General features: G+C 37.0%; 1 protein-coding gene across 1 annotated transcript in view; it reads left to right on the forward strand.

The window, feature by feature from the left end:
- Positions 1-1231: 1231 nt before the first annotated feature.
- LOC306865341 (chondroitin sulfate N-acetylgalactosaminyltransferase 1-like) overlaps positions 1232-19146 on the forward strand; it is a 53014-nt gene continuing 35099 nt past the window's right edge. Inside the window, exons 1-2 of the mRNA XM_079409885.1 lie at positions 1232-1342; positions 13789-15185. Of these exons, the coding sequence (XP_079266011.1) occupies positions 14444-15185 (742 nt within the window). The 5' untranslated portion in view covers positions 1232-1342; positions 13789-14443. The remainder of the gene's footprint in view (positions 1343-13788; positions 15186-19146) is intronic.

Here is a 19146-nt window from a genome sequence, read left to right on the forward strand (position 1 = left end):
AAGTAATACTCGAACTGAAAGGGCAGGAACTCCCATTACAACAACCAACCAACCCAAACAAGCAGCATACCACATACATGTTTACAGTGCATTTTTGCTGTTTTTAAAGGCAACTATATATCCTAAAATACACTTTTTTATTTTATTTTACACCAAAAGTTATTTGAAATAAAATAGGTTATTTTTGCATATTTAATGTTACTCAAAACACCTTAAAAGTTTATTAATGGCATGTAAAAGTTTATGGATGGAAATATTTAAGAATGCGTCACTGAGCAGTAGGGGGCGCTGTTTAGCTATTGGGTTGGAAAAAAAATGAATAAAATAACTTTTCATTGCTGTTCTACACATTGTTTACAGTTGTGTAGCATTTACAAAACCAAAGGTCATACACATTTTGCTACCAACTATTTGCTTTATAAATATAGGTCTATCTACAGATTAGTCCAAGAAAGCACTACCATCTTGATCGGAAAACCCCAAAATAGACCTCAACAGTATGGCATGAATAGCCTCAACTGTTCGTTAACCGGTATGAATAGGGCGCATACAGAACAAACTCGGTGAATATGTTACTGTGAAAAAAATCTGTTAACTTTATACTGCTGCATCCATGCCACATCGAGACAACACGTGCTGTTCACGTCCTCGGACTGGGGGGGGGGGGGGGGGGGGGGGGTGATCGGTTTCTATAGCAACAGTCAACAAAATGAACCGCGTGAAAGAATGTTGGGAACAACAACAACAAATAACAGTACGAACACTTACATGATATGTTTTTATTGTTTTTTTTTTTTAAACAATGGTTACTTTTCTTAAGGGATATATGCGTTTCCAGTCCAGTTTTATTGCTTGGTGACTCGCAAAGTTTGACGCTTCACAGCTTTTTCATTTGTGGAGAAGAAAAGCCAGCTAACATCACCATTTCGTGGAAACTGTGTTCACTGATAGAGCCTACTTTTTATACAACTGTTGTAAAAAACAGAAAACCAGCAAGGCTGCGATATTTGTGGGCTTACTTTATAAACGGGCATTAAAAGGGTGCAGGGCAGAAATGAATAAACCGAAGAAACTGTCGAACAAATCCTGCAGATAAATACGTTTCCCCTCCCAGAGAAGCGTCAGGAGCGAGTACTCGGCTGCAGGTAACAACGCAGCCTTTATGTGCGCGTTGGAGGCGGAGGCAGCTCTGGGGCGGGGTGGGGTGGACCAGAGGATCCGGTTTCGCCGGGAGAGAAACACGGTGCTCACCGCTTCCCCGCTCACTCTCCACCGCATGCTGTTGTGGAGGAGTCTGGACACTGAGACACCGCTGTGACATTTCTTCTTCTCTGTGATGTTGGTAAGCCATATTCCTCACACTCATGGCATCAGATACAGTCCAGAAGCATTAGTGCTTCATATAATCATCCTGTCAGTCATTCTTAAATTCTGTTATGAACAGTTATTGAATGGTAGGTTAATATATATATGAGAGAACACCAGGGCTAGTTATCACATGAGGAAGTTGTTACTAGGATTGCATCTTAAGACGTGTGTCCAAAGTCCAGTTAAATAAAAGGTTGTTTTCTGTAGGTTTTATATGTTAGTTTTAATAGTTGGTTTAAACCATTTTAAATTAGCATTTTTATTGAAAAATGACAGTATCTTCATATATATATATATATATATATATATATATATATATATAGCCTATATATTTTAATAGCCTATCTGTAACACAATTAAAACCCACCACAGGCAAGTCAGTTATGCAATGAAGAAAAGTTGAAGTGTCGCATGCATGTGTAATGTAACATAATTTTTTGCTGTTTCATGTTTTGTGTTTCATAACTGCTTTAATTTATCTGTAAGCCTCTGGCTGTTTAATGGCATTGTGACGACTTACCCCATATAGTGAGACAACATGTTCCTCTATAGGATCAATAGTGTGGTAAATGAACTGTATCTTTCTTCCGGGGCAATAACGGTGGAAATGTGCAGTTTCTTTTTGTAGCCAAGTGTATGTGACTAAACAGAAACTGACTTTCAAATATTGAATGTGCACTTGTATAGAGGAGCTAGTTTGTTCAGGCGAGTTATCTGAGCTCCCTCTGTAAGGAGCAAGATTTGAACAGTCTTGGCAGATCATCTCAGGAACTTACCTAAGTGAAGTACATTCTACTGTTCAAAAGTTTGGGCTCAGTAAGATTTTTAAAAATGTTTTTGTAGTCTTGTACGCTCACCAAGACTGTTTATTTGATCAAAAATACAGTAAACACAGCAAATAATATTACAATTTAAAATAACAGTGTTCTATGTTCATTTATTTTAAAATACAATTTATTCCTGTGATGCAAAGATAACTTTTCAGCATAATTATCCCAGTCGTCTGTCACATGATCCTTCAGAAATCATTTTAATATGCTGCTCAATAAACATTTCTGATATAATGAAAAACATATTTACTGTTTATATTTAATGTCATTATTAGTGTCTTTAAGGGCACTTTTAATCAAACATCCTTGCTGAATAAAATTAATGGTTTCATTAAAAAAATAACAAAATCTTACAGACCTCATACTTTCGAATGTGTGTGTGTGTGTGTGCAGGGAAAATTATGCAACTGAGCACCTTTTTTGCCAAACATGATTTTCGCACACTAAAAAGTACACAAGCTTTCCTTTTTCTAGTAGCCGGTTAAATCAGGTTTGATTTGATCATTTACTCTGAAAAGGAAATGCAACTTAAAACATCCTACAAAACTTCTCAAGAATTCCTTTGGTTAAACACCGTTTTGCTTTTTAACAGTTGGGCCGTCTGCCAAACTGAATCTGCTTCCTCTATGCTAACAGAATGATGTTATCGCTAAAAGAATGGCATGTAACATTAGTTAAAGTAGTCATTTTCTTCGTAATAGATGCTAGGTGAATTCAGCTGCTCTGTGTCTAGACCTCAAACTCTTTGGACAATGGCAGCTTTAAATCAAAACTTAATTTTAATTCCAGTCTCCACTTATTTTGCCATACTGATGATGAGTTTGTAATGCCTGCTCTCTGATTATTTCATTTTTTCCCGTGCACTAATGCCCACTTTCTCTCATGCACACATTCAAGCTTATTAATATGATCAACTGTTTCCTGTCTATCCTGGGTTTGGAATATCCAGAACGTTTGCAGTGGATCTACAGTATGCTGCAGTAAAACAAATCAGTGTTAATTCCCTGACAATACTGACATGCAAATTCAAAGGCTTATCTAAAGCTTCTGATCTAAATGGAGTCTGAAGGTGAAAGAGTGTGATTTTTGCACCATAGCATCAAGAAATCATACATAATAAGACTGGCTCAGCCAGTAATGTAAGTTTGGGGAAGAAAGGGCTGTTTGTCCAAGTAATGGAAGACAGGCAGTGTGTTTGTTATCTTATTCAGACAGACATTATTTTTGCAATCATTTTTGGAGTGGTTAGTGGCACAGAAATTATGCAGAATGATTTTTGAGCAATGGCTCACCCAACTTTTTTTATCTATACAATGAAAGTCAGTGGGATCCAGTGATGTTTTGCTTTTCTGCAGTAGACCAATTTGGACTAGACGTCACAGTTGTCACTTGCAGCTGCGTGCTCATGGTGGTGGCAGAAAAACACTGGCAACAAGTGGAGGGAAATGGGTAAAATACATGGAATAAGAGAAAAAATGTATTTTTATAGAATACTGTCATCAAAGACGCCATTTGAGGCTAAATTCAGATGTTTAACCAAACACACTATGGATGAAAACTGCTATGATTACTCAACAGTAGGTCAAACAATGGGTCTACATAATATTCACATATGCAGTTCGTAGGGGACGTATTGTATAAGCCCTACAGTTACAGAAAAAAATATTATTTAAACTTATTAATATTTTACATAACATTTATTCATTATATCTCACAATTCTGACTTTTTTTTTTCTCGAAAATGCAAGTTTATATCTCCCAGTTTGGACTTTATAACTCTATTTAACTCAACAATAGTGAGTTTGTCAATTCTAAGAATAAACACCAGAAGACAGGGATATAAACTCATGATTCTGAGCCGAGGGGAAAAGAGAGAATGACAAGTTGTTTTTCCTTATCAGAATTGTTTAATATAATCTTGGAATTGTGAGAATAAAGTCAGAATTTTTTTATTAGTTCTTTTACTCCATGGCTTCCATAGACTGCTTTTGTTTTTTTTTGTTTTTTGTTTTTTCATTGTTTTTCACCAGATAGGCCCCACCCACAATAAAACGTCATCACTGTTTGCAACGAACACTGAATTGGTCTATATATATAGATTGCGATATGAAATAATATCGGAACTTTTACCAGATTACTTGATTTTTTTTTTTTAATAATTAATAATTCTAGAATTAGTGAGGTGACTTTTTGAAGAGTGTATCTGCAAAAGAAAAAAAGGTGAATAAAGTAAATAAAAATAATAAAAACTATATATATATATATATATATATATATATATATATATATATATTAGTGCTGTCAAACGATTAATCGCATACAAAATAAAAGTTTTTGTTTACATAATATATGTATGTGTACTTAGTTTATTTATTATGTATATATAAACACACACGTACAATATATATTTTTTAAATATTTTCACATATATATATTTATATGATTATATTTTAGATTATATATAAATATATTTAACACATAAACATAATTTTTTTCTTAAATATACACATGCACGTGTTTGTATTTATATATACATAATAAAAATACACAGTACACACTCATATATTATGTAAACAAAAACTTTTATTTTGAATGCGATTAATCGTTTGACAGGACTAATATATAAATGCTCCTGGTAATAACAATAATAATGCTACAAAAAAAAAATTCAATTGTGATTTTTTTTTTTTTTTTTTTTTACGACTGCAAGATTTAGGGAAAACTTGGCCGTTCATTTACAAGAACCGACTCAAACCTCTTTCAGTAACCAGTTAAAAAAAATCTCTTTCCACTTGAGTTTTTCTAGACCACATTCCCACTGTTTTTGACCAGTTCAATATGGCTATAAAATAATAATAAATGCCATAATTATATTGTGATTATTAATTATAATATTGAGATTACTGTGATAATCTAAAATACTGTAAAATAAAAACTGCAAAATAAAAAAATAAAATAAAAAAATACTGTAAAATTTCTTTATATTTTCAAATGGAAAAAGCTTTAAGCTTTTATTTTAACAAGTTTCCGATAAATAAATGTATGCACTGTCATATCGCAATATTGTGCAGACCTAGTATGGACAAAAACATTCTTCAAAATATCTTCTGTTTTGTTCCATAAAAAAGTCAATTTTGGTGAAAACATTATGAAATTTTGTTTTTTATGGTGAACTATCCCTTTAAGTTATTTTGAGCAACATGCTTTCGGATATTCAAAAAGTGCTATCATATTTATTTGCAGTTCCCGTATTCTTATATCATCACTGCTTATATCAATTCTCTTTGCTATTCATATTCAATTCTTTGAGCCTCAAAACCTGCATGTTGTAGGTTCTTCTCTTGCTTCCAGAGGATGTATCTGGTGTCCATCTCATGTTAAAAAGCTGTCAATACAGCCCTCCCATCCTGTTGAGGAGATTGCTATGGTGACTAGGTGTCCTCAACTATGTGATTTCTATGGCAGTGAGCTGTCCTGCTGTTTTGGGCTGAAAGAAGCATTTGGTCAATTGAGGCTTGCCACAAAGCTTTTATACAGAGGAGAAAATTAAAAATCAGCCTGACGCGTTACACTGCATTACTCATAAATTTTATTTTTAGCTTGGATTCATAGTCTATTAATGAGAAAGAAAGCCTTTGTGGAAATATTTGATTTAGCAATATTCAACAATAAACAGTTCAGATGGTACTTTGATATATTTAAAAGGACTGTTTACCCAAAAATGAAAACTCTGTCATTATTTATGTATGACTATGACTTTCTGTCTGTGCGGAATATAAAAGAAGGCATTTCGAAAAACCTTGGAAGCCAAACTACTTTGGAGCCCATTGACTTCCACTGTATGGACAAAAATAGATTAAATATATATAAAAATAAATATAAATACAAATACACATTTCTCAGAACAAATACACATTTCTTTTATTTTGGGTGAACTGTCCCTCTAAATGCCTATTTATTTTTTGTCATCACATGGCATTATGAGTGATCTTGGAGATTAATATTGTTAATTGGCATGTAAATCCAAATTAGTCTTATCAAATAGTAAAAGATAGTAAATGCAAATTATATTATGTTTATTCATTGTGCTGGAAATGTAGGATCAAGTCAAGAGCAATGCATTATGGGATACAGTATTCCTAACAGTGTTCTGTTGTAAACTGCACATTTTGGCCATTCACGCATTCAATACATCAATGCATATGGTACACAATACACACTAAATTCTGCAGAAATCAAAAGACAGTATGCAATTGTGAACACAGTCGTTGTTTACAGTATATTGTAAATTCTATTGGCATTTAGATTCAGGTGCAAGACTCAATTGATCCATACAGCTGTCCTCTGACTGAATCAAGAACCACTTGTTGGACAAACGGGCAGGATTTGCTGTTCCCGCAGCTCTGTTTAAGAACATATTTGTTTTTTTATAAAGACTTCAGCGTTGAGAACATTTTTTATGAACAAGTGCAATTATGTTCATATGTGGGAATTATGGCTCAGATGTGGGAAACATAGTGTGTGGCTACTGGCTACATGGTAAACCATAATCTGTCAGCACTCATTCTAGACACTTAAATACATATTTTTACGATGCGTTCTTCTATACACCAAATCAAATCTGTTGTGCGAACAAATTGGATATTATGTATATAGCAATCCGCTATATGCTCTATTTGTTTGGAAATGAGGTCTGAATGACAGATCCATAAGTCCTTAAAAGACTGTCCTCTAATTTTCCTCCTCTGTAAGTGTTTTGAGGGTGAATTGTTCTTTTTTTTTGACACGGTAAATATGAAGCGGATTGAATTAAGAGGCAGCTGGAGCTGGGTCTCGGAAACCTTAAATTGAAGGAGGTGCAGATATTTTGTCGTAATGAGAGGCCATGGTGGGTTTTTAAAGTGCTGACATAATTTGAGATGTGATTTGTTGTGTGTTGGTTACAGAAGGCGTATGAATGGAGGTTGTTTTAAGAAGGGGCGTGTTTTTAAGGACAGGGTTGGGTTTTAAGACAAAATTAAATCAAAATTTATATTCCTAACTCAAATTCCTGGTCTCATTGTGAATGATTCATTGGTGCTATTCTGAAGAAAAACAATGTTTGGCTTCATGAACTTAAAACTGGCTTCTCCTCTGAAATTACTTTTCCACTGACGTCATCAACCCCTTTCCTCCACCTACCTGTCAAATAGGCTCTGTTTCTAAACCTACATTTCTTTTCTGTCTATTGCATACATAGCTGCCTTTTAAGACAGTATCCTTAGTGAAAATAAACCTCCAAATTGACCATTTGAAACGCTATTCACAGGCAACAACTCATTCAAATGTGATTTCAGTAGAGTGTTGCATTGGCATTTTGCAAAGCTAACAAAGGGGGCTACTCTTATAAATAGAAAAATACATAACACAGAAATGTTAGAGAAAATAGTTGATATAGTAATTAGATTCTTGGTTAGAGCTATTTTATCTATATTTGGTTTTAAATGTTTAGTAAGTGTTATAAAAAGGTGATGAACGTGTAATGTGGCAACTGAAAATATTTTGGACGAAATTTTGGAGGGCCAAAACCATTGACTGAAACAATGACGTTTAATTAATGCTTCTCTGATGACATGTTTGAACTGTTTTAGCATAAATTACATTCACACAATGTGGATAACCTACATAAGGTCAGCAATCTGGACATGTAACCAACCATGTGCCAAAAAAGATGAGAGTTTTCAGTTTTTCTGTGAAAAAGAAATTAAAAATCTGTCACTAATTACAAATGTGGTATGTTAGATGGTGGAATAATTCAGTTCAGACAGAATTTGGAGTTAGCATGTTGCTAAGCTAATAATGAGATACTCTAAAAAAACATAGCACATTAAAATATAGGGTAAAACAGTCTGTTTTAATTGGAAGAATTATACAACAAACTTCTGTATCTTATAAAGAATTGACTCATGAAGTTTAGGATTAGCGTGTTGCTAAGCTAACAACACAATATAACTATAAAAATGCACATACTTGGCTAAGATTATACTTTTTGTTTTTAAATCAAAACATTTTGGCACTACACAAATAACAAGCTATATTATCCAATTAAATCCATATTGTCCAGTTGAATCAGTATTGTCCAATTGAATCAATATTGTCCCAATGAATCAATTTCTGATAAAATCAAGTCCCACACTACTTTTTTCTCATTAAACATGCTGTTTCTCTCAGAAATGTGTCACAAACAGTCGTAAAATGGGTTGTGAACACTGTTTCCTGTTGAGTTTAAAGACACGCCATATGGTAGGTATGATCTGGGTCGCACATGAGGAGATCCAACTTAATTAAGGGGAATGAGAATCACCTGAGGCCTAGAAGGACATCAAAGAGGCCTTTCTCTCTTTTCTGCTCTGTTTCTCTCTTTAACTCTCCCACATTCCCTGTTTCTCCACGTTATTCTCCTCCATCCCCTCAGCCTCCCGTCCCCCCTGTGCTTTCCTTGAACCGAACATGAGCAACACCTGGAATTGCTTTCTCTGGAGTCGTCCCTCTAATGCAGCAGTGAAACAGCAGGGCTTGACTTGGCTTGTACGTCTGTGGCCTCTCTTTTTCTTTATCTGGATATCCCACCTTGTTAAATTAGCCGATTCAGACAGTTCCTCTTCAAAGACATCTCTGCAACCCTCCAGGGAATGCTGGTGATGTCATTCAATGCAGGAGAAGAGGACAGCAGATACAAGAATCATGAAAAAAACACATGCGATGGGTGTAGAATAGACTTATTTTACACCAGTCATTGTGATTCTGCAGTATTGCTCGGTTACACAATCTGAAGCATCCATTATTTATATAAGCATTGACAGTTTAAAGGAAAGTGGTGGATCAGGATTTTAGATCATTCATTTATGAAGAAAAATATGGAGCTCTTTTATGTTTCTCCTTGTTTTTTGTTTTTTTTTGCGTCAGCCTTGTCTTTGATGATGTGAGCTGTACTTGCACAGGGATGTGGACATGCAGCTGCTGCTGTCTAATTTAATGAGAGACCAACAGGAAGCCCATGTCAGGCACCCGTGCCCTGTGGACACAGGAAGTGGTTTGATTAAGAGAGAAGTTGCTGCAGTGAACGGCAACTGTGAGATGGGCTGTTGAGGGTTTTCTTTATTTCTTTCTCTGTCTTTCATCTTTCATCTTTCTGACAGTAGAATCTATTTTCATAACGTCATGCCAGTAAAGTAGTGCAGACATTGTAGCTGATTCTCAATTCAGCAAAAAAAGGCAAACTAGTTTTAAGAAAGTGCCAAGTTCTTATAAATGTACTAGGTGTAAAATGTGTAATGTATCCAGGTGTAATCTATCTATCTATCTATCTATCTATCTATCTATCTATCTATCTATCTATCTATCTATCTATCTATCTATCTATCTATCTATCTATCTATCTATCTATCTATCTATCTATCTATCTATCTACCTACCTACCTACCTACCTACCTACCTACCTACACACACACACACACACTTGGCATAGAGTCATTTTCTGTTTAATGACTAAAAATGTCATGTGGTGTAACCATCAAGTAAAAAATAGTGACATATTTTCTTTACTCCTTAAATACATGTGTACACATATTATTTTCAAAAAAGTAAAAAAAAATATTTGTCAAGGTAATTGCATTTTTTTTCAGATAGCATAAAATAATTCAGAAATATCATTTGTTTTTGGGGAGTCGCACCGCATGAAGTGAACTAACTTTGCCTTGTAATAAAAAGGTGAAATCTGATATTTATGAAACTTAATAACTTTGACGAACATGCATCTTATGACTTTTTCCGTGAAGTGTTTTTCAAATACTAATAAGATGGTTTGTTAAAAAAAAATCTCAAACATTTAATTCATTTAATGAAGCTTTTTTACCCTAAATTGTGATATTTGGACAGTTGTATCACACTGAGATTTTTTACTTTATGCAACCCTCAAAAATATTAAAATTAATTCAGAAATGTGTTTATCATATACGTATGTGAATATGTGAGATATAAGCATGCAAATTGTCTCTGTGTTAAAGCCTGATCTATAGATGTGTGAAAAATACCACGTGTGAGACTCTTTCTGCAGCCGGCACAAGGGTCAACAAAAGCATCCAAAAATGAAAATCGCAAAAGGAGGAAAAAAACACACCATTTCCTGACTGCGCACCACAGCCAGCTGAGTCTGCAGATCAGGGCTTGTGAAAGTAATTGAACTAATGTAAATGCGCTTGGTTCGCAAACTGGCCATTGCTCGTGCACACGCAAGAGCTTTTACTCTGATTAAGATCTTTGAGGAAGTTGTCAGGAAGTTGTAAGAAAATAGTGACCTGATACTGAAGTTTTATTAAGGCATTAACAGCATTGCTGCAAAATGTTGTGTATTAGTTATGTGGTGTGTAGTTGGTCTAAGAAGTGGTAGATTAACTACTTCTAGTTCAGGCTGGTTTTTGGAGCATTGTGGCTGCTCAGTCAACTATTGACACAGCTAAGATCAGTTAGAAACCAGCCAGCATGTTCCAAAACACAGCTGGATTTTCCATCCGTGATGATAAATTTTGACTGGCATAAACACAGAATCGCCCAACATCTAAAAAACAGCCCTTCGCAAGAAGGCTAATCAAAGCTAAACAACAACACTCTGTTTCAGAAGAGAAATGTTAAGTTTCTTTCTCATTTGTATAAGGTTGTCAAGCTCCTCCTAACTTTCCTCAGTGTTGTTCAGCCGTGTGCTTGGTTCGTGGTCTTGGCTCTGGTGTTGTATGGCATGGGCACAGCGGGGAGAATGAATTGCTGGCAGACTCATGCTGTGCTCGTCCTGGCGGCTGTACGAGTGAGCTGGAATAGCGTAACATGGTGTGAGGCATCATTTCCCTCAGTCATGTGTGAGTTCTTAAATGAGACGAATAGAAATGAAAAGATTAGTCATTTTTGTATCACCATCCTGAGAGAAATTCAGTCACTGAATGTCATCTACTCTTGTTATGCAGTAACAGACAGCTCTTTGCTGTCATATACAGTACCTAATAAAAGGTTGGGAGAAGAAGAAATTAATCCTAATGTAAAAGGATGAATAAGTGACTGAATTAATGAATGAACAAGTGAATGAATGAATAAGTCAGGAAATGACTGAATAAATGTGTGATTATTTGAATGAGTGAGTGAGTGAGTGAGTGAGTGAGTGAGTGAGTGAGTGAGTGAGTGAGTGAGTGAGTAAACGAATGGATGAATTTGTGATTAGATGGATGATTGAGTGCTGGTGTGAATCAATCAGTGAGTGAAAGAATAAATTAAGTAATTGAATAAGTCAGTAGGTGAATGAAAGTGTGAATGAATAAGTGATTGAATGAATCACTCTTTAAGTGAAAAAATGGATGAATGAATGAATGAATGAGTAATTGAATGAATCAGTCAGTGAGTGAGAGAATGAACAAGTAAGTATTTGATTGAATGAATCAGTCAGTGAGTGAAAGAATGTATAAGTAGATGATTGAATGAATCAGTACTGAAATAGTAACTGATTGAATGAATCAGTCAGTGAGTGAAAGAATGAACGAATCAGTAATTGATCAAATGAATCAGTCAGTGAGTGAAATAATGAATTAATCAGTAATTGATTAAATGAATCAGTCAGTGAGTAAAAGAATGAATGAATCAGTAATTGATTAAATGAATCAGTCAGTGAGTGAAATATGAACAAGTCAGTAATCCATTGAATGAATCAGTCAGTGAGTGAAAGATGAACAAAGAAGTGATTTAATTGAATCAGTAAGTAAAAGAATGAATGGATAAAGTTTTATGCAGGATATTAATTCTAAATGTTCAATTAATATAAAAAGTCAAATTTAAAAGCGTTTATTAGATGTGTCTTTTCATATTAGTTTTATATAGTTGTCTTGTAACTGTTGCACCTCGCATTTTATTCCCATATACAGTCATGTACAACCCACACCTGTGACTAATTAAACTCAATAAAAATGTCTCAACTCCTTTTCATTGGGTTTATTTTAGTCAGACGTCTTGCAGTGCTGGAAGCAGCAGCGCAATAACTTGTGAGTAAATTTCCCTCTCCGCTTCCTGTAAAGTGATGTATGTTCCCTTATTCCCTATGACGTTCATAGTTTTCTTCAAACTGAACATGAATGCAAGATGGTGGAATACCCTGTAATGTCCACTGCTCAGGGCACTTACTGTGGAATGGAACGCCTCTTAACTAATTGAATAAATTATTAAGTGAGGGAAAGAATGAAAGAATAAGTGATCGGATGAGTCAGCGATTGAAGGAATAAGTGAATGAGTGAATGAATGAAGTGAATGTTGTGGGAAGTCGTGGCCTAATGGTTAGAGAGTCAGACTCGTAATCCAAAGGTTGCGGGTTCGAGTCTCGGGCCGGCAGGGATTGTAGGTGGGGGGAGTGAATGTCCAGCGCTCTCTCCACCCTCAATACCACGACTGAGGTGCCCTTGAGCAAGGCACCGAACCCCCAACTGCTCCCCGGGCGCCGCAGCATAAATGGCTGCCCACTGCTCCGGGTGTGTTCACGGTGTGTGTGTGCACGTTGGATGGGTTAAATGCAGAGCACAAATTCAGAGTATGGGTCATTCCGAGTATGGCTCATACTTGGCAGTATGTCACTTCACTCACTCACTTCACTTATGAATGAGTTACTGGGTGAATGAGTTACTGGGCGAATTAATAAATGTAAAAGTGATTGAATGAATAGGTGAGTGAGCGAAATGATGGATGGATGGATGGAGTGTTTGAATAATTGAGTCAGTCCATATTTGAGTGCCAGTCTCAGATAAATAGACATCCCCCTCCTCAGTGCTGGTCTGTGGCCAACTCTCCTTGATACAGTCCAGTATTCACCACTAACATAACTAATCCTTTCATTAAATCAAGCCTCCCACTAACCTATAAAGGACTAATTGTGTGGTGAGTCAGCACACACACACACACACACACACACACACAAGCACTCAGAGAATCCTAAATCTCTGTACGCTCTCTTTTTTCACGCTATATCTTTTACCACCACAGCTTTCCAGCTTCCTAACACAGTGTTTCTGTGTTTTCCCCCAGTCACAGATACACATGTGTTTGTGACTGCATACATATGTGCTTATTTGCATGTGTGTGCGTTTATGAATGCTCAGCCTCTCATGTGTTTGCTCAAACTTACAGTGTGGCTGTTCATCCCCAGTGTGAGTTGTCAGGCGTGTTCCCATAAGACTGCTTTTAACACACATCTCTTATTTTCACACATCAGTGACAGCACTGTTCTCCTGCACTGGAGCCAAAATGCTTTACTTGGCTACGTGGGTCCTGAATTTAGACCTTTAGGTCACTTTAAAATAAACACAGTGTGTTTGCTAACTAGATAGACTGACTTGAACCCTATGCCCTCACTTCATCCTATGTAACAGCTCAATTTAGTCTTTTTAATGGTATGATAACACCAAGCTATCAGTATTGATGTATTTTGAAGTCTGACTGATTAACATATAGGAGACCTTCATCCGCCTACAGATCTTGTTCTACAGAACATAATCAGTTTAAGCTCATTTTTTCTACCTTTTTCTAGATAGACCTGTGAAGATCAGAAGCAACACCTGATGAAACATGCAGAGGACTCTGAATAGATTAAGGAAGTCATACAGACTGCCTCTTTGGACTTTTCAACAACACTGGACCGTTGTATGAAGTTAAAAGAAACGGATGGCAAATGACCAGCTTCCAAAGTAGTTTTTATGGACCATATCCATGGATGTCTAATGGCTAAACCTTCAATGAATGGTTTTCTCTTTTGGGTCATTGGGAGCGCTGTAGAATGGAGGATCCATTCCAGACATTCTCTCAAGTGTTTGTCACGATACTTCCAAGAAGAATGAGCAATTTTCACCAGATGGAGATATGAGCATGACGCTACTGAACTGGTCCAATGTTTCATTTGTCTGGACGGAGAACTAATACGACCCTGAGGAAGAGGAAGTGGCCATAACTTGACCCATGACAAAGTATGTGCATGAAGAGCCAGGCTGAAGTGGATGAAATGGGAATCTACAGAAATGTTTTGTACAAAACTTGCTTTGTGGTCTACACCTGGGAAATATGAGACTTTAGTCGACAGACAAAACACAAACAGTTCTTCTTCGTTTTAATCAAAGACATACCCTAGTGACTTCAACAAGTGGTTCTGGCATGGGCGGCCGTTGGCTGATCTGTTTGTCTTGTTTTTGATGGTACGCAGAGATGCGTGGTTGAGGTTGTCAGCTGTGATGCTGCGCAGGGGTCATCTGGCCTGGCTCTCACGTGTGGGTGTTCTGTTAGTGGTGGTGTGCTGTTGTCTTTCCCTCCTTTATGTCATCACTTGCAGCCCCCATGCTGATGAACCCATGGCTGGGCAACCCCTGCCCATTGCTGGAGGGATGGCTATGCCAGGAGGTCCAAGCCGGCCAGGTGGGGTTGGAGGTGCACCCATCGGCCCTGCCGGACGGGAAGGGTTCCAAGCCCTTCTCCAAGAGCGAGAAGAGCAGCACCGGCAGCATATTGCCAGCTTGAAAAAACAAATTTCTCAACTCAAAGAGGCTCTCCAGGAACGGAGCGAACAACTTAAAGGCATGCAAGACTCTGTGGGGAAGATGGCTGGGAAGGGGGCGGTGGGCGACATGGCTGACGACCGCAGTCACAGCGACCTGCAGGAGTTCCTACGCAGCCAGATGAGCCGGGCAGAGGTGCACTCTGGGATAAGACTTCCGAGCGAGTACGCCGTGGTGCCTTTTGAGAGCTTCACCTTACAACGCATCTACCAGCTGGAAATGGGGTTGACCCGTCACCCTGAGGAGAAGCCGGTGAGGAAGGACCGCAGGGATGAGCTGGGGGAGGTGGTGGAAAGTGCGCTACATGCCCTCAATGCACCAAATCAAGGTGGAGAAAAAGCGAAGGCCAGCAAAGTCTACACACCATCAGACTTCATAGAAGGTAAGAGTAACAATTATGCAGTTAACCAGTGTTTGCTTCTGCTACTCTGCTAAAAATTAGTGCTTCAAGTGTATGACCATGCAGAAAATACAGTGACATGATATTTTAAGGTCCAATTCTCACTGTTAACAATAACTATAAATTAAATGTAAACTATGACTATGTTTAAACTTTTGCCTCAATCTCCTAATTTGCTCCTTATTAATAGTTAGAAAGCTAGTTAAGTTTAGGTATGGGGTTAGGATTAAAGGGATAGTTCATCCAAAAATGAAAATTCTGTCATTAATTACTCACCCTTATGTCGTTCCAAACCCGTAAGAACTTTGTTCAACTTCGGAACACAAATTAAGATATTTTTTAAGAAATCCAAGAGCTTTCTGACCCTGTATAGACAGCAAAGGGCCATCGTGGTACTCTCGTAAATTGCATCTGAGCCTGACCCCCGAAGAGAAGAAATCGTTGAATAAAGTTATTATTTTTGTTTTTATACACAAAAAGTATTCTCGTGGCTTTGCAAAATTATGGTTGAACCACTGATGTCAGCAGGACTATTTTAAAGATGTCCTTACTGCCTTTCTGGGCATTGAATGTGGTAGTCGCGTTGCTGTCTATGCAGGGTCAAAAAGCTCTCGGATTTCATCAAAAATATCTTAATTTGTGTTTCGAAGATGAACGAAGGTCTTACAGGTTTGGAATGACATGAGGGTGAGCAATTAATGACAGAGTTTTTGGGTGAACTATCCCACTAAGGGATCTAGCCTTGTTTTCATCCACTTTAAATTCAGTATAGTGTCTAACCTGACTAAGGTCTACAGCCAATATGTAAGCATTAAAATAGCCTACTCACTGATTCAGTAGAACTATATATCCACAAGATGCGTGTTAACATGAATTTAGTGTGACAGTTTACATGGTGTAAGTTGAAAGTGGGTTGGAAAGGATGGTAGGTTTTTGGTAGCCTGTTTGGAAACATTATTTTTGCTGTTTCATTTAGTGCCACTAGTGCAGAGATGACACACTTCACCTCTAATACGGCTCCACAGGAAAACTCTGCATGTCCCTGGACCATTGATAAAGCCCAGAGCTTGTCTGACATATTTAGAGAAAATCAATCTCTGAAGCATGTTGAAATAGTTGTACAGTGTGTTTCTTGTATCCTCAGAACCAAATCAGCAAAACAATAGAGCATCCTGTAGCAGTATGCTAACATGCTAAAGCCAGGATATCCTGTGATGACTATAGGAAACGTACACAGCTGTTTCATGTTCAGAGATGTATCAACTTTGCCATCTCCTCAAGAGAGAAAGTGACGCATCTCAGTGGTTATAGGCATTACAGGAAATACATTATTCATGTTGCTATGCACCTTGTTTAGTCATAAATAACTGTTCTCAGCACCAGAACCTGAAATGCTAGAAATGGTGAAATTTGCATGTACAAACTTTCCAAGATTAGGTGACTGCAATGATAGTTAGCTAAGCTGAACACGTAGGTGAGATTTGCCTGAACGTAACAAACAACTGCTGAATTTTCATGATAGTTTATGCTGGTTTGATGCTGGTCTTGCTGGTGTTTACTAGCAAAACAAGCATCCTAAACACAACATAAACCCTAATCCTGGTCTTTTGAGCACGAATATATTGGGAGGAATGATAAATAATATTTATTTCTCACTGTCTAATACACTAATGGTCCTGGGTTATTAGGGCCCAAGCCAGTAAGGCGCAGGGCCCTATTGTTCTTCTAAGGATTATTAGGGCCCAAGCCAGTAAGGCGCAGGGCCCTATTGTTCTTCTAAGGATTATTATTTTTTTTTTTATTATTTTTTATTTCGACTATCCGGGTACTTTTGGGGGCCTTAACGTGCCCGAAAACTCTTGAAAATTTGCACGCACGTTGGAACCTGCGGCCATTAGGACGCCGCTGAGGCTGGGACCCGGGCGTGGCACAGGGGCTCTACGGCGCCCCCTGGAAAATTGTCAGAAAACTTGATGTATAGCTCACACATACTTGCACGTATTCATATGAAACTCGGTACACATATAGAACTCATTGAGCCGAACAACTTCCGAGCAGCATGTCATAGGCTCCGCCCAACAGGAAGTCGGCTATTCAGGGCTGTTTAAAAAGCGCATGCTCTGGAATTTGATATACTCCTCTGAGGATTTCCATACGATTGCCACCAAACTCGGTGAACATGATCTCAAGACATTGGGGACGCTAAATTGCGAAGATATTTTTGATATGTCGAACGGTTTGCCCGTGGCGAGGCGATGAAGTTATGGCGAAAAATGAGACACAGGAAATGCCTAATAACGTCCACATACATTGTATGATGTAGATCAAACTTCAGAGATTTGTTCGTTGTATGATGCCGATCGGATAGATGTGACTATTATGACTGAAAGTTATAGCGCCACCAACTGGCTGCAGGAAGTGTGTCGTTTTCAAAATGCTTTGAATTCAGCATCTTCTTTTTACTCGATTTGCTTCAAACTTCACCAGAATAATGTCAAAACACGGCCGATGTAAAACTGCGAAGGGAATATTGATATCTAAAATTATGTTACCATGGCAACGTGTCAAAGTTGAAAATTCGTTTCTGGTGATTTTGAGGCAGATAACATGTTTAGAATGTCATGAAACTCAACACACATATCAGTATTAATGATAGTTAGACACTGGAAAAAGCTCATAAACGGGCGTGGAAGAGGCACTCTATAGCGCCACCTTTTGTCAAAAATGGGGGGGTTAGTTTTAGCTACAGACACCAAACTCGGTACATAAATTGTTCTTATTAATCCGGACAACTTTCTAATTTACAGTCATTAGCTACGACCAACAGGAAGTCGGCTATATTTATTTTAATGTGGGTTTTTTTAAAAAACGGGCTGTAAACAAATTAATACTCCTCCAAGCAAAAACACGGAAATCACACCAAACATTTTTTATCATGATGCCAAAATACTGAAGATGCTAAATTGCGGACGGATTTAGGATATCTTGAACGATGATTTAATGGCAATTTATTAAAGTTACAGTAAAAAAGATAATTTTTTTTTTTTTTTATCTTTTAAGAGCAGCTTCCAAACACTTCATAAAAAATTACATACACAGAACAATACAGTCTGAGGATATGTGATTAATTTCATGAATTTACAATACACTATGCTTAGGAGAAAATTTAAAAACTATCAGAGAGTTGATATAATGCTTCTGAGTGAGAGGTCCTGTCAGCCTGCAGCTGAGTGAGGGGTGGGGGTGGGGTGGGCTGTGAGTGACTGTGTGGATTTAGGCAGTGGGTGAGAGAGAGAAAGAGAGAGAGAGGGTCTGTTTTTTAAAATCTTTAAAAAATGCTTATAAATCATTAAAGATTTTGATAACACTTTATAATAAGGTCTCAATTCTTAACATTAGGAAATGCATTAATTAACGTGAACTAACAATGAAAAATATATTTTTACAGCATGTTAATTCTTCCATGATAGTATGAACTAACAAAGAACAATTTTTTTTAAAGCATTTATTAATCTTTTTAATGTTAGAAAAATAATCATGTTCAAAAGATTAACTTTAAAATGTAATAATATATAAACACATTTTGGAATTAATATTGATCAACATTAAATGGTATATAATTATTAATGATTATATATATAATGATAGCTACAGACACCAAACTCGGTACATAAATTGTTCTTATTAATCCGGACAACTTTCTAATTTACAGTCATTAGCTACGACCAACAGGAAATCGGCTATTTTTTTTTTTTATGTGTTTTTTTTTTTTTTTAAACGGGCTGTAAACAAATTCATACTCCTCCCAAGCAGAAACCAAAAATTCACACCAAACATTTTTTCACATGATTCCAAGATACTGAAGATGCTACATTGCGGACCGATTTAGGATATCTTGAACGGTGATTTAATGGCAATTTATTAAAATTACAGTAAAAAAGAA

The sequence above is a fragment of the Barbus barbus genome, assembly GCF_936440315.1.
Source record: "Barbus barbus genome assembly, chromosome: 47".
In the NCBI taxonomy this organism is placed as follows: domain Eukaryota; kingdom Metazoa; phylum Chordata; class Actinopteri; order Cypriniformes; family Cyprinidae; genus Barbus; species Barbus barbus.